Source organism: Barbus barbus (genome assembly GCF_936440315.1).
Source record: "Barbus barbus genome assembly, chromosome: 4".
Taxonomy (NCBI): domain Eukaryota; kingdom Metazoa; phylum Chordata; class Actinopteri; order Cypriniformes; family Cyprinidae; genus Barbus; species Barbus barbus.
The window spans coordinates 40,033,474-40,055,111 of record NC_136732.1 but is presented as its reverse complement, the minus strand read 5'-3'; the positions used below and the strand labels follow the sequence as shown (position 1 = coordinate 40,055,111).

The 21,638-nt window shown below is 37.7% G+C and overlaps 1 protein-coding gene across 1 annotated transcript; it reads left to right on the top strand.

Annotated features, from left to right (window-relative positions):
- Positions 1 to 12,471: 12,471 nt before the first annotated feature.
- On the top strand, positions 12,472 to 18,541 carry LOC306863732 (chymotrypsinogen A-like). The gene is made up of 6 exons (XM_079407252.1): positions 12,472 to 12,577; positions 16,851 to 16,871; positions 16,966 to 17,140; positions 17,255 to 17,520; positions 17,635 to 17,777; positions 17,968 to 18,541. Exons 1-6 carry the CDS (start codon positions 12,523 to 12,525, stop codon positions 18,247 to 18,249), a joined length of 942 nt encoding a protein of 313 aa, XP_079263378.1. The 5' UTR covers positions 12,472 to 12,522; the 3' UTR covers positions 18,250 to 18,541.
- The last annotated feature ends 3,097 nt before the right edge of the window (positions 18,542 to 21,638 follow it).

Genomic DNA, 21,638 nt, shown 5'->3' with positions numbered 1-21,638 from the left:
ACCAGACCTCAAGGTTCGGTTCGCATGTGATTAACAGACTAATTGCAAAAATGAACCATCATAGAGTGAACGTTTATCATTTGTATGTGTTTTATCTTGCCAATTTACACATTCGAGTGATCTTTCCAGCGCAAGACGAGGCGAATAGAACTTATTTCACTGTCCGTGCGCTGATTTCTGTGGCCACAGCTGTCGGACACGGCGCCCGCGCACAGATTTATAAGCGCGCGCGAACACCGAGTTACCCAGATGGTAACTTACTTTATATTGTTATATCAGGGTTTATTTTTATGTCCAAATTTCTCTGCTTTTTATGAGTTACTGAAAATGAACCATTTTTACTTTTATTTAGAGTTGATTGAAGAAATTGATGAGAATGAAGAATTGAGTGAAGCTGAGGAGAAGAGTCATGTCAGACCTGGAGAAAAACCTTCGAGTTGCTCTCAAACCAAACAGAAAGATTTAAAGAAAAGAAGAGCCAAGAAGTCTTTCATCTGCACTCAGTGTGGAAAGAGTGTCTCAAGCAAACCATGTCTTGAGCGTCACATGAGAATTCATTCAGGAGAGAAACCGTTCTCTTGTGATCGGTGCGGGAAGAGGTTCACACGATCATACCACCTTGTGGATCACATGAACATCCACACTGGAGAGAAACCTCACAAGTGTTCACACTGTGACAAGAGATTCAGTCGAACAGCACATCTGAAAACACATGAGAGGATCCACACTGGAGAGAAGCCACACACATGTGATCAATGCGGGAAGAGCTTCACACAAAAAGGAGCACTTACACTACATATGAGAATTCATACTGGAGAGAAACCGTTTAATTGTGATCAATGTGGGAAGAGTTTCGCAAAATTAGGACATCTTAAAGCACACATAAATGTTCACACTAGAGAGAAACTGTATGCATGTGATCAATGTGACAAAATGTTTTTGAGAGCTTCTCATCTGAAGCAGCACATAAGAGTTCATACAAAAGAGAAGCCATATCCATGTCATTTGTGTGGAAAGAGTTTCTCACATCTACAACATTTGAAAGGGCATCAGAAAATGCATACAGGTGTGAGAGTACATGTGCTTTCAGTGTGAGAAGACTTTTACTACAGCGAGCAGTTTAAAACTGCATGAGAGGATCCACACTGGACGCGCACAGATTTATAAGCGCGCGCGAACACCGAATTCATTCTTCATTCGCATTTCCTTGTGTTTGAACAGACGCATACATACAGAATTATGTGAAAATGGACATCTCAACAATCATTCTCGATAACGCAGTCACTTATCTTCAGTGAACGAAGACAAGTTAGAAATAAATAGCATGTGTATCATTATATTGGATTCATGCATTCGGTCTTAAAGGGACAGCTGCCTATAAACACATGCTGTTATATATGACAGAAGAAAAGGGGCATGGTCCACGGGAAAATCATTGTGTCATTGTGACAACCCCCCCCCAAGGGGGAAATACAGCCTGCCGCCACAGCTGGAAAAAAATCCTAGAGGAAACACTGTAACCTATTATTTATTTATGCATTTGTTTGTTTATTGATTGATTGATTATGTATTTATTACTTTATTTATTTATTAATAAATCAATCAATCAATCAGTGGTGCTGATGTCATTGTAAGGTGCGATCCCAAGGTCCACTGGGATTTCCCACTCGGTAAGTAGAACAGTTGATTAATACAGATGGGAACAATCCATATATTTACGGAACAAAAACTGTTTAACCTACAATAACGACAAACCATGGTTCACTGCAAAACTCAGAAAGCTCTGTCTGGCCAAAGAAGATGCTTACAGGAATGGGAACAGATTCTTGTATAAAAGGACAAATACACACTGGAAAAGGAGATCAGAGTGGAAAAGAGGAATTATTCCGATAAGCTAAGGATCCAATTCTCTTCCATTGACACAGCTTCAGTGTGGAAAGGTCTGAAAGACATCACCAACTACAAGACACCATCCCCCAGCACTTTGGAGAATCAACAACTAGCAGACGATCTGAATGAGTTATATTGCAGGTTTGAAAAATCACCATTAACACCTCCAGCAACCCCCATCTCCCCCACCCCTGCACTCCAGATCAGTGAAGATAATGTGCGCCAGGTCTTCAGAAAGAACCTTTCCTTGAAAGAACAAGCGAAGAAAGGCACCAGGCCAGACAGTGTTACACCAGTCTGTCTGAAATCCTGTGCTTCTATTTTGTATATTGTGTTTGTGGTATTTTGCACATTGTCTATTTTGTATATTTGTATATTATTATTTTTATTATCTGTGTCTTGTCTTGTCGCTGTAATTCTGTCTCTCTGTGGAGCTTCTGTCACCAAAACTAATTCCTCGTATGTGTAAACATACCTGGCGATAAAGCTAATTATGATTCGACATCTCATCCAACGCCTCTGTTGTTTATGCCAAAACATCATTTTAGACCTAGTAATGGAGGCTTGAGCCGTGGATAGCAGACTAATGCAGTTAATAACGAAGTTATTAGAGAGAGAGAGATTAATCATATGTGAATTACCTCTATGGGTCTGTGTGTCTCTCAAAAGTGTTCAGCGGCAGAGTCTCTACTAATAGTGAAACTTTCATTTAATTTTCTTCAGGAACAGTGCCGATACCTCACTTGTGGGAAATATCATGTCATTTTTAAGTTGTTTATGTTACTGATAAAATTGTCAGAGCAGCGGTAACAACATTGACCCGTATGTTAATGTTACCCGCCTCAGGTCTAAGACGCCTGAATGGGTAAGTTATATGTACAGCACTTGCCAGCACTGTAGAATAATAAGAAGAGATGATTATGTGACACGAGTACTGGCTGCAGTCTTTGTCAATATTTAATTGATTCTCACTGATTTCAATGCATGAACAACATTAACATACAGTATTTAACTTTAACAATTACTTGTTCCTTAGTAAAACAACACATTTCAGTAAAGACAGTTACATCTTAATAAAGGCCTTTCCAAAGTTATTTGTGTCTTAAGGTGTGTAACACATTACAATCAAACACGACACATTCACCTTTTATAGTGTTTTCAATCAAATATCCACTATTTCACATCACCATAACATTCACAAAATAATTAGTCCCATTTTTAGACAGTTATACAGAAGAATATAGTATTTTGCTTCAGGCTATCCTCGTGTTTTACAGATACATATATTATAATGAACTAAGACCATGCTATGCACTGACGTTGTATTGCCCTGTTTATGAAATAGTTAATGGTGCTTCACCTTGACAGAGAACGGTCAGAGAAAAGACCAGTAATCTTAATGTGAAATATAAAAATACACTTAATAGAATTGACAGGGGGAAGATTATAACAAACAAACAAAGCCTGTCAGTCCTATTCCACATAAATCTTTTAAATCGAGCTCAGTCTGTGCTTTTGGACAGTGATCACATTCTGTACTCAGAGTTTTGTATTCTGCCTTCAGGTTCTCGATATTGATTACCAAAGATAAAGAGTAAACAATATAAATATTTATTTGTTCCTTGTGCAGTTTGATTTAAATAGTATTTAAAGGATTTTTTTATATAAACATACATTATGCACGTACTAAAACATGTGAGAAAAATCAATCAATCTTTAAAGATTCTTCTGTTGTCAGGATTTCAGGTCCGGAGGTATGCAGAGCCATACGTGACATTGCATATGACTAAATTATGACCCTTTGAAAAAGTTGTATTGCAAAAAAGAGTTTTGACAAGATTTGGATGCTTGCTGGTTTCTCCACAGTCACACGACAGGTAAAACCAGATGACTTTTACAGTAACAGCAGTTTCCTGTAAATCACATAATATCTGAGGATTTATACCATCTTGTGATGTCAAGGTGAAAACAATGAGGATCTTTTAGAAACATACCTTGTAGTAAACAAACTAATCCTACAAACAGAGAACATCTGAATCTTATATGAATCAGATTTTTAGGTTGCCTTTTTTTAAAATCTGGCAAGGAGCAACAGATTAAAATTAGCCATTGGGGTTAACTCAGGCTTCTTTACAATATTTTACTGTTGCTTAATGAACACTGTCCCAAATAAATGAATGGATGGATGTGTTAGGGAACTTCACACAAAGGATTTGTTCAATATGGTGGGATTTATTGACAGCAGAGTAACAGCAGATGATGAGATGGTAAGTTATACGTGCAGAGATCTGTTTGTCGGAGAGATGAGTCGATAACAGGACTGAAATATCTTGGCAGGAACTCGTGGACGCTGGGAGAACCACACACCTCACTGTGAGTCTTCGATGGGCAGGAGATCGCTGGAAGAATCTGGATGCAGGAGACAGAGGGACACGACGCTGGAGGGAACACAAGAGGTAAGTAGACAAACAGGTAAGTCACTAGAACGCCGCTGCGATAGCTTAAGGAGTCCACTTCGTAAGAACAAGACCGGACGTCTGATTGTGGTGAGGTGTGTGGTTTTATGGTGAGGAGTAATGAGATTTAGATGACGTGCAGGTGTGCTCCATTAGAACTCAGGTGATGGTGTTCGCTGTGATTGGCTGGTTTGGGAGCCTGGCCGATCTGTGACACGATGGAGCACAATTTGTTACCATGACCATCATTCCTTTTTTCAGTGGTGTTGTGTATGGACTCCAACATCAGACGGACATCAAAGTTGAAAATGTAAATCGGGTTGATGTCTAAACCAAACGTTTGTTTGACACAAAGATGTCAAATGTCAATGTCTCTCAGCTGGTTGCCCATTGACGGCAACATTGCCCAGCAAAATTGCTAAAAATGTTGCTTCATGTATCATAGGCTTTAAGTGCACATAAATGATCTCTTAACTCAGTTATAGCTAAGCAGATTGTATTGATAAAGATGTCCTTTTTTGATGTATACAGTGTAAAGTCTTTTGTCCTTTTCTGCCGGTATGTGCTTGTGTTGTTGTTCATTAAATGCCAAAAAAAGACATTTACTGCATTTTCTCTGTAAAAATACCTTTATTTCCCACAGCTCTTTGAAAACAAATGAGAAATGTTTTTTTTTTTTATGAACATTAATTTACTTTTCTTTTCTTTTTTTAAGAAAAAAAAAGTGCCTTCCACACATTTTCTGTTCAACTGATATGATATATATGCTTATACAGTAGGTGACCTTGAGAACCTGTCTGACTGGATGAGAGGAAAGAAACATCTCCATTTCATTCAAGTGAAACATACTTTTCTTAACATAACCTCTATTATTTTGTTCATACTATTAAAACAATAACTGTATATGAAGCAGCTTATGTACAATAACAATTATAATAGAAATAAATATCAGATAACATCAGCATCAGGGGCCGTGTGTGATAAGTGTGATAAGCAAAGTTTAAGAAACATCAAATGCTGTGTAAAATGTATCTGCAGTACAGTTCAGTCAAGCTGCTGAGACCAACACAGACGTACCACTGGAAGTGTTTGCCTTCTCCGTAAACACACAATACAGACAAAATCAGATCCCAGGACAGGCCTTCCTTTGCTCTTTCCTTTCAGCTGAAACAAAGAGAAATACATGTTGAGACAGTGTGTTAAAAATGATCTGTCACCAAAATATTTAAGTTATTATTAACACATAAATAAGGATATTATATAACTAACAAAACCTGTGAAGGGTTAAATCTTTGAAGGATGTGTTCAGCTTCTTCAGGATCAGCATTGGGAGCTTCGAGTTCAAGTTCCCTGCAGCTTTCTGTCAGAATCGGTCAAAATTATGAGATTTAAAAATGTCACGAAGCACAGAAAGAGAGCGAGAGCAAAACTATGTGTAAATGAGGATTACAGTTGGGAAAAATAAGTGATGGCTTTAACAAGAGATCATTTCTTAAAAGAGCTGCTGGAGAATGTGATCTGACGGAAAAAATATTGATTTATAATTTCTTCAGTATAATTACTGCTTTAACTACTAATACCACAGTAAAACTACAGTTACTGTGGTAAAACTATTTTAAGAGTTGTGTTATTGTACTTTAACAACAAATATGCAGTAAAACATGGTAGAAGCTGTGTTACTGTTCTTTAAATACAAAGAGTAGACCGTAAACACAGTTACTATGGTAAAATCACCAACATTGCTGTGGTTACCATACCTACAAATACCATGGTAAAACTGCAGTTATGGTGGGAGAAGCATGGTAAATATGTTGTAGTTACTGTGCATTGACTACACATGACACGGTAGAGAAACAGTTACTATGGTAAAAATATGGTAAATGTGTGGACATACTGGGTTGATTTGTAGTGCAGTCATCAGCCACGTCTAAAAGCTGAAGATGTCACAATATGATTTAAAAGAGTTTTATTTATTTATTTCAAAAGACAGCAGGTCTAATATAATAGAAGTTAGCTTAGGCTAATGTCAATGCTAGGCTAACGTTAGCAGCTGTTAGGCACTGTTCCACTAACAACTCATTTAAATGCATACGCTTCCATTTTAGCAGAAACACCGAAATAATTAAAATAATGATCTCATTAAAAAGGAAGCGATTGATACCCTTACCTGTTTGAAGGTGCACGCGCATCAGGTGAACTGGTGACGTCACTTCCGCTGAAGATGAGCATCTGCTCTCCACTGAAGATAATGGGAAGGACTAGCGTATCTTATGCAAAATTGTCTTTTGGCGTATGCATTATACGCTATTGGAAAGTGTAAAGCGTGTTATTTATACGCAGATTGATGAGAACGGGTTGTGTGATTAAATATTGATTAAACAGCTTCTCTGCTGCAGCCCGACCGACAGAAAGAATCTGCTGTTGCACGAAAGATGCATCCAATTGAAATGCATTAGTTTTAAAAACGTGCTGGAGTTACGAAAATAACGAAATAAACGTGTCCCTGCCACGAATAAATAGATAAAATTACGTGACTAAATCACGAACTGCCTGAGACTGGGTTGGGAGAAACACTGTGCCACCAAAGCATTCTCAAGCGCCAGCTGGCCATTTTATGAAGAGCACCTGGCATTATTCAGCCGGCTAAAAACGCTTTGGCGGACACTTATTGAATATTTATTGTTCGCTATGTGGCCTATTAGTCTTTCTTGCATTTATGCAATATACTGGAGCCAACCGTGAGAAAGTAGACCAGAATATTCCACTGCGTTCCTGGAGAAATGTGCATATCTGTAGTCATAGCCTGGGATTATGCTAATTGTGAATGTGTGCACAAGCGCCATATTTACGAATGATTGGAATTCATTAACATACACGTTTAAATATCAAATCGGACGTTATTATTAAAAACGCCATTATTATTATTATCTTTTTTTGTTTGTTTGTTTGTTTTTTGAAAAAAAAATAATGATTGTATTGACAAAATATTTTAGTTTGTCTAATATAAACTTGTACAAACTAGCAAAAACTACGCTACAATATTATGTAATCAGCATGTATGTGCAAATTTCTATTTCTGAGAACATGGTTAGTGAAAAAGTCGTGAAAAGGTATTTTTCAGTCACTGAAATTAGGCCATGAAACCCATACAGAACACATTAGTTCACAAGACTTTTGAGAACTGGATATGTTTTGTTTTGTGTTAGAAAGTTCGTATGTGAGGGAGTGTCAATGACCATGAATATTTATGCAATTAAAAAAAACAGCCCCATCATCAGTGGTCATGGAGCTTTACCATATTCCTGTAGAAAGGGGTATTTAACTAAAATTTAAAGAGGTCCAGTTAGAGAAAATTTCTTGAAGCAAAGGTCCGGAAGATCATAATGTCTAAGCAGTTAATGTGATATCTTATATATTTAAGTAGCCTAGTAGCATCTGCATGTAATAAATACCTGATATGTATTGTCATGTAACATAAAAAAAAAAAAGTCGTGACGTATTGTCAAGTATGGTGACCCGTACTCGAAATTGGTGCTCTGCATCCAAGTGCACACACACAGCAGTGAGTAGTGAACAAATGCACACACACACACACACACACACACACACCGTGAACACACACCCGGAGCAGTGGGCAGCCATGCTGCGGCGCCCGGGGAGCAATTGGGGGTTCGGTGCCTTGCTCAAGGGCACCTCAGTCGTGGTATTGAGGGTGGAGAGAGCGCTGTACATTCACTCCCCCCACCTACAACTCCTGCCAGCCGGGGACTCGAACCCACAACCTTCCGATTACGAGTCCGACTCTCTAACCATTAGGCCACAACTTCCCCCTGAACATGGAACTGAACATGGAACTGAACATGAAGTGCTTGAAGTGGGAAAAAAGAAGTGACCGCCCCCATTTATTTATTTATATTAAATAAATAAGTACTTTTTAATAATTCACAATGTATGTATAGTGCCACAACCAGTCAATAATTAAATAAAAGTTTTCAATACAAATTAGCACAAGTCAAGCTGCAATACCAAAACATGACCACAGGGTCATGTTTTGACCACAGGGAGACACCAAAGACACTAAATCTCCTGCCTTTAATATACGGATCCATTCAGAATCACTAAATATGACCACCGCATTATCAGCATTCATTATAAAACAATCTTGCTTTTAAGTCAAATACATGCTGAAAATAATAATTTTACTGACATCTGGAGGTAAGTCACTATTCTCTCTGTAATCGCTGATGAAATCGGACGTGTTTTCTCTACATTAGCGCTGTTTTGAGCTTATACTGTTTGCCACATATAATAAATTAATGTTTAGGTATGACAGTAGTTGGGCCCCCAAAAGACCATATCCCTACAATAAACATATCCCTAAACCCACCCATCACCGAAAACTGCCTCAATTTGATCTGTGATGGTAGGTTTAGTAGAAGTGTAGTGTATATACACTGCCCTCCAAAAGTTTGGAAACACCCCTGGCAAAGTATGGTTTGGACAATATCAGCATAAATCCTAAAATTTTTTGGGGCCAATACATTAAAGTGGGAAGTTGTGGCCTAATGGTTAGAGAGCTGGACTTGTAATCCAAAAGGTTGTGAGTTTGAATTGTAGGTGGGGGGAGTGAATGTACAGCGCTCTCTCCCAATACCACGACTGAGGTGCCCTTGAGCAAGGCACTGAACCCCCAACTGCTCCCCGGGCGCCGCAGCATACATGGCTGCCCACTGCTCCGGGTGTGTGTTCAGTCTTGTGTGTGTAGATGGGTTAAATGCAGAGCACGAATTTCAAGTATGGCTCACTATACTTGGCTGTATGTCACGTCACCTTGTCACTTTCACTTCACTTTAAAGTAACTTGACATTATCATTGAAGACCAGCAATAATAATTTTCATTTTGATTATATAATAATGGCAATATATGCATGTCAAAGTCAGACATGCCCCTTTGCCAGCTGTGATGCCTGGTTACTGGTTTAAACTTGGCCCAGGTTTTTAAAAGTTTAATATATTATATAATATATTAATATATCAAGTGAATGTTTGAATAAACTGACAGCTCGGATGCCCAGATACAGAGCTGTAATAGCTGCTAATGGTGGATATTTTGATGAATCAAAAATTTAATTTTTTTCTATGAATAAACTGTTTATGTAATAAAATATGTTTTGTAGTTTGTGTTGTCCCTTATCAGTGCAAAATTATCACAAATTAAAATGGATTCATGCCAATATTGTCCAAAACACCACTTTTCTAGGACGTTTCCAGACTTTTGGAGGGCAGTGTATTATATTATATATTGTTTTACTTTTTTAATGACTTGATATTATAAATTAGATGTTGTCTTTGTGGGGCCCAACAACGTTAAAATGTTCTCATTTATATATATAAACTTGTAAAGATATAGTTTATATCACTATAAATGGGATAGTGAGTTAATATAGCACTTTTAGCTTGTCATGTGTGATCAGGGTGAGCTGACTTACCTCTAACATCACATGTTAGAGGTAACACTACCTAGGATAGCAAAGTCCACTAAAGTAGGTAGAGCTTTTTTCAAATTTGGCTCCCAAACTCTGGAATAGCCTTCCTGATAACATTCGGGGTTCAGACACACTCTCTCTGTTTAAATCTAGATTAAAGACGCATCTCTTTAGCCAAGCATACACATAATGCATCTTATAATCTTGTATTGCAGTTATATCTGATCCAATGTACATTATTATTATTATTCTTTAGCTTGGGTTGAACAATTTATTTTTGCTTAGATGGAACAGCAGCTACGCTAATCATGTCTCTGCTTGTCTCTACGTTTCTGCCACGGGATTACAGAACTTCAGTCTGGATCCAACCATTACATGATCTGAGATGACCGAACACCTGAGATGGAGGATCAGCGCCGGGAGATGACGTATGTGTCCCTGATCGTAGGCAGAGGCGAAACGCCTGGATGAACGCCAGAGACAGATCCCCATTGAGGACCTTGAGCACTTAGATAGCCATCGGAAAAGACCACTGGAACCAGCTGAGCCCATTCAACCTGACTTGCTGCGGTTTGGAACTGAACTGCTGGTTTGTTTGGCCAGAGGAGAATTGGCCCCCCGACTGAGCCTGGTTTCTCCGAAGGTTTTTTTCTCTATTCTGTCACCGATGGAGTTTTGGTTCCTTGCCGCTGTCGCCTCTGGCTTGCTTAGTTGGGGACGCTTCATTTCCAGCGATATCGCCGACCTTATTGCAAAGACACTATTCAAACTTATTGACACTTTATTTTCCTTTTTTTTTTTTTTTTTGTGATATTGTGCAGTGCTTTGACACAATTTGCATTGTAAAAAGCGCTATATAAGTAAAGGTGACTTGACTTGACTTGACATGTTTCCACACTGTATCTCCAGTAACAAATCTGTACTGATCCTGCAAAATGAATAACTCCAGATAAGTACAAAAATATTGCATATTACAAACACAACCGGTAATGGAACATCTCGCTCTTCAAATGCAAAAACAAAAAAAACACTACAACAACATTATATCTAGAGGTGGCTGATATATTGAATATTACTTGGTGGTTATAATATCGATTATAGATCGGCTGTTTCAATTTTGTTTAGTAGCGTTAAATTCAATTTTATATCGTTAAGTTAAAAATACAATATTGTATTTTCAGCAGTCAAATTTCTTGGTCCACACACGCGATTCCTCTACCGATATCAGAATGCATTCATAGATAAATTATAGGACACGATTAATTCCCCTCACGAGTCCATATTTCAAGAACTGCCAGGTGTGAAAGCCGCAGGACATTTTCTGCAGTACATAAAGTCTCATCTGTAATCATCCAAACGCCGCTCCTCTGCAGCGGACTGTTAGGTCAGCAGAAAAGATCATTGGTGTCCACCAGCCCAGCCTTCAAGACTTGTACTACTCCAGAGTGAAGAAGTGGGCAGGTAACATTATCACAGACCCTTCTCACCCTGGACACGACCTGTTTGCGCTTCTCGTCTCAGGCAGACGTTACAGATCTCTGTGCACTAGAACATCTAGGCATAAAGACCCATGCCATCTCCAGCCTAAACAACTAACACAGGAATTATTACCTGTGTCCTGTAATTCATTCCCCATCTCTAATTACTGACTCTCTCCCTAGTACTTTGTAAATATATATGCATATTTTTCTAAACAGCTCTATATATAGACTAATGAGGCACAAACCTGTACATAAATCTTCTGTTCCAGATTCTTACACATTATTATTATTATTATTAAGTATTATTTAAATGTTTCTGTTCTCATGTCAGATATGTATGTATGTATGCTTGTATGTACCAAGAGCTTCTTAAAAACCCCAACAAATTCCTTGTGTGTTTGCGCACACTTGGCAAATAAAGCTGATTCTGATTCTAGTCTGGTATAACAGCAATTTAAAGATGCAAAAAGCACATTTCAGCTTGATGAACATTCAAAAATACCTGTGCATTCTGGAATTTGGTGGACATTTTTAAAAAAGTCTGGCCTTAGAATCAGACCTTCTTGATTTTCAGTTTATTCCATCTGCAACTATACTTTGTAGATACTATAACTTTTTAGTGTTGCTGGGCTTTAGTCAGAAGGTCTGTAGTGAGGCAGAATTTGACTTGACTGGCTGTTTAATGTAAGTAGGCCTGTGTTATTGATTTAGTGTTTTGAGTACAACATGATAGGAAGAGACTGGTCAATATTGTCTGAGCTATGCTGAAGTAAAACCTGTTTAAATATACAATTTTAGGTCAGGATCACATTTTACGTGGAACAAGCAATATTGAGTAAAAATTTTTAAATTGTGCAATCCAAATGGATGGAAATGTTATAACCTAAATATTTTTTGGAGTGCATAATGAACAACATTTTAAAATGGGCTAGGCTGCAACAACAGAGCTCATATCAGTTAATATTAATATATATATATATATATATATATATATATATATATATATTAAAATAACTGATATTTGTAGTGGAGTTATGTTTCAGTCATCTTTCATCTCCCTACTGTAAATACTAACTGCAGGAAAAAAAAAAAAAGAAAAAAAAAAAGGTGGGGTGGAGTGAAGAGATCTCCTGATGAAGGCATCAGTATTTATTGTGCATGTCATTAGAGGCTATACAGTAGAGGAAACAGCTCTCAGAACATTTAACTATGAAGTTTAACAAAGTCTTGTTTGTTGCTGGTGCCATACTTCTCATCATACCAGGTAAATATAAAAAATGTTTAAGAGAATTGAATATTATGTATTTGGTGTGTAACTGATAAAAAACTGCTGTGTGAAATTGCAGTATTGATAAAAAAACCTATAGTTCAACCAAAAAATAAAGTGATAATACATAGAAAGATAAATGATTTCCTAAACACAAAAAAATATATTTAAATATTTTATAATTTATTTTTTAAACTTTAATTATGCTATTGAAGCATAATTATGTCAGGTGAAATACACACACACACACATATATATATATATATATATTTGCATGTATGATTATATATTTCTTTCTTTCTTCTAAGTGAAACTGAAATGTTCCTCAAAATTTTAGCAATATAAAATTATAATAAATATGGTGAAAGTATAATTACAGTCTACTCAAACTAGTTTAGCAACTCTGTAAGTGTTCATGTCAGGGAACTGTCGTGTGTGTGTGTGTGTGTGTCATGTGTTCCTGCCTCTTGTGCCCATATTTGGTTTGTTTCCTGTCATGTCATTAGTAGTTCATTCTGTTCAGCTGTGTTTGTCTCCTTAGCTATGATTTACCTGTGTATATTAGTCCTGTCTGTTCAGTTAGATTTCGTCTGGTCTACTCGTTAACCCCGGTGTTGGATGTCCTTGTCTGCCTTGCCTTGTCCTGCCATGTCCTGTCCTGATGTTCAGTAAAGTATGTTATTTGAGTTTATATCCTCGTCTGCGTGTTCCTGGTATCCTCCCTCGTGTGTGCACCGTGACAGTTCACACCTACATTGTCAATATTTGGCAGATTCAAAACATTGATATCACATTTATTTGTTTTGTAGGAGCTCACTTGCTTGTCACTTGATTGTCAATTCTTAAATGTAGCGGTATTGATATGAAAAGTATCATTGCATACCTCATGTTCAACTCTATACATTTCAGCATTATTATTATTATTATTATTATTATTTGCCATTGTATCTATATTGCTTGGTCAGTTTTGGCTGAGCTAAAAAATAAATAAAAATAAATATTTTCTCACAGAAAATTAAGGTAGGACTTTATTTTAAGGTGTTATAATACAGAGTTGTTACCTAGTTAAGTACTTAGTAGTAGTTGTTGTACTTACATGAAACATAATGTACTTATCATGTAACTAAGTTATGGGACAGCCTGTACTTACAGTTTGTAATTACATAGATGTTATAGGCAGTGTTACACATACAGTGCCCTACAAAAGTATTGGAACAGTAAAGACAAAATTGCTCTGTTGGCTGTGGAGTCAAGACATTTACAAATATGATTAAAAGATGAATATGAGACAAACTACAGAATGTCACATTTTATTATTGGGTGATTCAACACATAGATGTTTTACCATAGATGTTAGTTCAGCACTTTTAGAGTTCATCCCTCTATCTGATGAGAGCATAAGTATTGGAGCAGTTGCCTCACAGGTCTTTCTAAGTGATCAGCTGTGTCATGTTGCATTAATTCTTCAGATATTAAAAACAGGGAATGTGTCGTATAAGTTATATCCATTACTTCTGTATTCTGAATCTTGCTTTCGATGATGACACACACAAACCAGGATGAAGATGAGGGAGCTGACTTTGAGAGAAAAGCTAGCAATTTGGATGCTAAAAGAAAAGAGGAAGTCAGTTAGAGCTCTAGAAAAAACAAAGGGCATGAAGAAATCAAGAGTTTGGAAACCACCAGCGACACCAGCAACCAACAACGACCTGATCGGCTGAGAAAACAACAGTAGTTGATGACAGACAAATCATAAAAGCTGTGAAAATGAACCCTAAAAGACATGTCTGTAAAATCAGCAACAACTTCCAGAAAGCTGGGGTGATGCTCTGACAATCTACTGTCCTCAGGAGACTTTGATACAGAATTACAGATGCTACACAGCAAGATGCAAACCTCTGACCAGCACCAAAAATAGAAAGGCAAGATTAGAGTTTGCAAAAAAGCACAAAAGTGAGCCAGAAGAGTTTTGTAACTGTGTTTATGGACAGATGAGACAAAGATGAACCTTTATCTAAGTGATGGGAAAGCAAAAATGTGGAGAAAAACGGGAACTGCAATGATCCCAAGTCACCTTTATTTATATAGCGCTTTTTACAATGCAAATTGTGTCAAAGCACTGCACAATATCACAAAAGGAAAATAATGTGTCAATAAGTTTGAATAGTGTCTTTGCAATAAGGTCGGCGATATCGCTGGAAATGAAGCGTCCCCAACTAAGCAAGCCAGAGGCGACAGCGGCAAGGAACCAAAACTCCATCGGTGATAGAATGGAGAAAAAAAACCTTGGGAGAAACCAGGCTCAGTCGGGGGGCCAATTCTCCTCTGGCCAAACAAACCAGCAGTTCAGTTCCAAACTGCAGCAAGTCAGATTGAATGGGCTCAGCTGGTTCCAGTGGTCTTTTCCGATGGCTGTCTAAGTGGTGGGGTCCTCAATGGGGATCTGTCTCTGGCGTTCATCCAGGTGTTTGGCCTCTGCCTACGATCAGGGACACATACGTCATCTCCCGGCGCTGATCCTCCATCTCAGGTGTTCGGTCATCTTAGATCATGTAGTGGTTGGATCCAGACTGAAGTTCTGTAATTCCTGGCTACCACGGGATGTTAATCCCGTGGCAGAAACGTAGAGACAAGCAGAGACATGATTAGCGTAGCTGCTGTTCCATCTAAGCAAAAATAAATTGTTCAACCCAAGCTAAAGAATAATAATAATGTACATTTGATCAGATATAACTGCAGTACAAGATTATAAGATGCATTATGTGAATGCTTGGCTAAAGAGATATGTCTTTAATCTAGATTTAAACAGAGAGAGTGTGTCTGAACCCCGAATGTTATCAGGAAGGCTATTCCAGAGTTTGGGAGCCAAATGTGAAAAAGCTCTACCTCCTTTATTGGACTTTGCTATCCTAGGTACTACCAAAAGTCCAGAGTTTTGCGACCTTAGAGAGCGGGTTGGATACATACAGCCTCATCTGTAAAGCATGGTGGAGGTGGTGTCATGGCATGGGCATGCATGGCTGTCTCTGGAACAGGCCCTCTCAACTTTACTGATGACTTAATGTATGATGACAGTAGCAGAATGAATTTGGAAGGGTACAAAACCATCTTGCCTACCAATATTCAAGAAAATGCCACCAGATTCATTGGGAAGTGCTTCATATTGCATCAGGACAATGACCCAAAACACCCTGCCAGTTCAGTCAAGGAGTTTATAAGAGCAAAGAAATGGAAAGTCTTAGATTGCCCAAGTCAATCTCCAGATTTAAATCTGATTGAACATGAATTTCAGCAGCTGGAGAGGAAAATAAAGGCAGAAACTCCCCAAAACAAGCAACAATTGGGATTGGCTGCATTAAAGACTGGGAAAAGTATTTCAAAGGATGAGACCAAGAGTCTGGTGATGTCTATGGGTCACAGACTCACTGCTGTGATTGTGTTCAAGGGATCTGCAACTAAATAATAGCTTTTAATCTTTTATATCTGGCTCATGTTCAACTGTCCCAATACTTATGCTCACATCAATGAGTGGGATGAACTCTAAAAGTGCTGTTCTTTTTATTTGGTAAAACATGTATGTGTTGAAACGGCTAATAATAAAATGTGACATTCTGTAGTTTTGTCTCGTATTCATCTTTTAATCATATTTTCAAATGTCTTGACTCCACAGCCAACAGAGCAATTTTGTCTTTACTTTACAGGCCGAGTCTGTTACACAGCATCTTGTGTAACCAAAATATTGTTACATGTGTTGCAGACATTATACAACACAATTACAAATGTAAGTACACAGGTATAAGCAACTTAAAATAAAGTGTATCAAGATTGTACTTAAGTGTACTTCATGTGTATCTATACTGTACACCTTATCCAGCTGCACCTTAGTTTGATTTAACCCACCAGTACCAGTAATACCTTTCTAATTACATTAAAATTACAGAATATTACACAGGCATAAACTACTTAAAATAAAGTGTATCAAGATTGTACTTAAGTGTACTAGTAGCTGTGTTACAGACTCGGTCTGTTACATACGTGTAACAGTAGCTGCCTATAACATCTATATAATTACAAACTGTAAGTACAGGATGTCCCATAACTTAGTTACATGGTAAGTACACTATGTTTCATGTAAGTACAACAACTACTACTAAGTACTTAACTAGGTAACTAATCTGTATTATAACACCTTAAAATAAAGTGTTACCAAAATGAATATTACCTTTAATTAGAAACTGTTTTTAATTATTTAATTATTTTTCTCTTATAGACTATCTCTGTCAGATAGATGGTAAGTTGTTACAGTACAAATATATGTTGGCTTTTGAATTTTTTTTATTTATTTATTCAGTGGGGAATTTCTATGTAATATTTTTTCCCAACAGTATGTGGCAGAGCCCCTCTTAACACCGAGAGAGGTGTTGCTGAGAGGAAGAATGCGACTGCAGGGGCTTGGCCATGGCAAGTCAGCATCCAGACAAATGTCTATAAAGGGCATTTCTGCAGTGGGAGTCTAATTGCAAAAGAGTGGGTTTTGTCTTTAGGTCTGTGCTTCCAGAGGTATGTGGAACCTTGAAATTGTGTGGAATTCAAAATTATAAATATTCAAGCATCATATAGTATATACAGCTGTGGATTTATAATAATAAAAGTTGGATCAAATTGTATTTACAGTGTCCTTGCATCTGACATTATGATATACTTTGGGCGTCTGACCCAAAATGGCTCAAACCCACATGAAACATTCAGGGGAGTAAAACAAATCATCACCTATCCTGACACAAATTCAAGCGGTTACAACATCATAGCACTGCTCCAGCTCAACTCCTCTGTAACTTTCTCTGATTACATACGGCCGGTCTGTCTGGCTGCTGCTAATAGTACATTTGCTGCAGGTACAGAGAGCTGGGTCACTGGATGGGGCATGCTCGGTTTTGAAAGTGAGTAACCTCTGCTTCAAAGACTCCGAAAAGTCTGAAGCAACAAGTCAGCAATAAGCCATAATAAGTATTTTGTGACATTTACACTGGCATACATATCTGTTTACATGACAGGGTTTAGGGTTGATGACATATTGCAGGAGATGCCGACACAAATTGTGGACAATGTCAACTGTAGTAAAAACTTATCATTCAACATTACATACAACCTGATGTGTGCTGGCCGTTTGATAGAGGGAGAGAAAGACCAATGTATGGTAAGACAAGAGTCTAAATTTGTATTCTCTATCCAAAGCATATTTATTGCAGTCTTCAGAAGCATCCTAGGGACTTGTTGTGCCATTCATTACAATAGTGATAAACCTGAACAGTGATCTCAGTCCTGCTTCATCTTCTGATGTTGACTATAACCGTAGACATCTAAATGTGAAATGTTTGTCTACACAGAAAGACTCTGGATGTCCATTGGTCATTAAGCAGGGCTCCCGGTGGATTCAGTCTGGCATTTTGATTTATGATAGAAGCTGTTATGGTCACTTTCCTAGTTTGTACATCAGAGTGTCTGAATATCAAGACTGGATCAACTCTCATATAAGCACCGACCAGCCTGGATTTGCCTTATTTCCCTTAATCAGTTTACTCTTCAGCAGAGGTTCACTCAACCTCTTCTCAAGTTCCCTTGCTCTCATGTTCCCAATCATCCCTCTCATCTTGTGTCTCTTTTCTTAAAGACTGGGTCATTGTAATGTGATGGTTCTTTAATGAAGATGACAGGTTCTTTTTTAAATATTTTTTTCTATACAGTAAATTTCATATTAGTTGATTAGTGGTAAGATTTGGGGTCACCAGAAAAAAAAATAAAAAAACGTAATGCATTTCAGAAGTGAATGTTTGTAATCACTGATCACATAACCAAGCTGTTCTCTGCAATGTAATATTTTTTTCTGGAATATATAATCATTTACTATGCAATTTTACAATTACTCAATATAAACAAAATAAAAATGTACTAATAACTGTTGAGAACAATCTTTTCTCTTCACTTCAGAGGTGTAGTCAAGACTAGACCCTCCAAAACCAAGACCACATCCATTCAAGTGTTGCAGTTAAGTAATTAATTAAGTGCTGATTTACCATCAATTCTGAAAACCAGCTGTTAACAAGCAGAATCCCTGAAAAAATATAAACAACAAGATAATAAAAATAGAGAAGAGATGAGCAGAAACAAGAACTACAACTGACTTCCAGCCACAGCCTTAGATGAAATCAACTCAAATAAAAGGTGTGGTCAAGAGCAGGGTCTCATTTATAAATGTTGCGTACGCAATTTTCCATGCAGATATCGGGATTTATAAAAACTAAACTTATGTATGCACCGTACGAACATTCTAGACCATGCGTATTAACTCTTTTATCCTGTGGCCTGTAGAACGAAGCGAGTTGAACAAACTCTTGAGTTTCAGAGTAGAGTTAGAGTTGAAAAAACCAAACAAATCCAACCTAGTTTAGATCAGGGCCCTGTACCATGAAGCCGGTTTAGCTGGCTAGCCAGGTAAGTTTCCGTTTAGTTTGCACTAAACTGGGTTTTAGGTACCATGAAAGTGCTTGGCTCATAGCGGTATTGCCATAGTAACTTACACTGCACATCTAACCTGCTCCGGGGAAGGTTATGTTCTGAGTCAGAGATCTCAAACTGAAGTTTGACCAATCAGATGTGAGCAAAGTGACACTAAAGCCCTATTGGCACGGGATTGGTATTACCTGGTGACCTCCAGTCATTTGTAATAATTGCGGAGGTTGTCTGTGATCTTAATCCCGTGCGAATCGGCCATGTCTGTAATTTGTACATTTCTGTAATTTCCCCAAGCAAATGACCTACCATATTTTGCCGAACACCAAGGTCCTGTGATAATATTAGTCCCGTGCGAATCAACATCTCTGTGATTTGGCCAGTATTTGGTGGGTCGTATATCATTTTTCCAGGTTTTTGTTTCCCGTGTGCCTTTTTATCCATCTTTCGCAAAGAATGGAGCTGCGATGGAGTGTTTGATAGTATTTTGGGTGCTGTCATATCACTACACCATACAATTTGCAGAAAGAGAAAGCTGAAAAGGTTTAATGTATTACAAATAAATCAAGCATAAAGCTTGAGATGTTATTTTAACCTGATGAAATGTAAATTACACGGGGCACAAAACTATATTAGTTTATTTTTTTCTTTTAATCCATCTAATTGCACCATAGAACGGGACTCTCAAAGCCTTGACATCCTGGTATCCGGGAGATAAGTCAGTAATTTCGAGTAAAATCACAGGCTTTGCTTATCCCGTGCGAATGCACCACACGAAATTCAGATGTGGGGGGTAATTTCAAAATCACACATGGTCCCCGGATAATACTAATCCCGTGCAAATAGGGCTAAAGGGACTAAAAAAAGTCACTTCCCCAGTTTCTCTTTCTCCAAATTAAAGGGGTTCGGTGCCTTGCTCAAGAGTCTCACCTCAGTCGTGGTATTGAAGGTAGAGAGAGCACTGGTTATTCACTCCCCCCACCTACAATCCCCGTCGGACTTGAGACTCAAACCCGCGACCTTCGGGTTATAAGTCGGACTCTCTATCCATTAGGACACGCCTGCCCCTAATTGTCTGACTTTAATGATAATTACTTAGAATTATTTTATATGATTTAGATAATTATTATATGACTTATATTATTATTAATCCATTACACACAAGCAATTTTTAGTATTATAAAGCATTTTAAATAAATATTAATATATGCAGATCATATGTAATATAAATAAGTTGTAGAATCAATAGATAACGCTTTAAAAATGACTACATGCTACTTTACATGTTCAAGTCTCTATCGCTATATAATATCAACTATATAAACTAACTTCACAGGTTCTTGTGACTGTACTGATAGAGCAAGACAATTAATTTTATTTGTCCTCTTTCATGAACAAGTACTTTCTTCAGTGTAAATGCATTTAACATCTCTTAACCATTATCAAAAGAGTGTCTGGAGCCTCATTTATAACCGTTATATATGCACAAAACCAGCCCTGAATGAGGCGTACGCCACTTCCTACACAAAAGGTGGGATTTATAAAAACAAACTAAACCCATGCGTACAAACTCTTTTTCCGGTGAGAGAAAATGAATGAAGTAAAAACAACGATTTTAAGCTGTTCTCCATATGCACCTAAAATAATTTTAATCACTCATTGAGTATGCATTTTTTAATAACTATTGAATAGCTTCAGGGTTTATATTCATGTTTAGTATGTATGAGCGTGCAAATTCTTGCTTGAAATGTTTCTTCCAATCAATTCTTTGTCAAATGCATCATTCTGGTTATAGAAATCATAGTCAAAATTATACTTTGCAAGAACGGGAAAATTCGGACCATGTGACAAATAAGATAACATGTTGATTTATGGATTGAGAGGAGAAACAGAGCAACAAACTAAAAGACAGAATCCAATTGGTCAACACACCATTTTGGGATGTGTCCAAAAGCCCAGTTTAAAAACTCAGGGCACTATCAAACCATGCTTTTTAGCTTTTTGCTTTTTACTCATTGTTTTGGTCGCACGCCTCTGGAGCAACTAGGGGTTAAGTGTCTTGCTCAGGGACACATTGGTGTCTCACAGTGGATTCGAACCCGGGTCTCTCACACCAAATGCATGTGTCTTATCCACTGCGCCATCACCACCATTCCGGCATGCTCTGGCCTACATGCCAGCTGCTACTTAGCCATGATGAGAAGAAAAAACATATAGTCTCCTTACATCCTTTTACTTTAATTTATTTTCTTTTCCATTGTGAGTTTTATGTTGTCAGTTAAGTTTTGCCTCCACGCCGTTCAACTCGTGTCTGTGACCGTCTCAAAACTTCTACCAGCCACAACTCCACATAAGACATCACTTCAACAACTACTGAACTTCCAACCAATCAGCAACCTTGGGAAACCCCCTTTTCTGCAAAGAAGAAGACAAAAGGGAATCCCTTTACACAAAGGCAACACAAGTACAACTCCAGATTCTAGCCGAGCTGGTGCATTTAATATAAATTTTAGCCTCATTGAGAAACTCAATGCGAGGGTTAAATAAG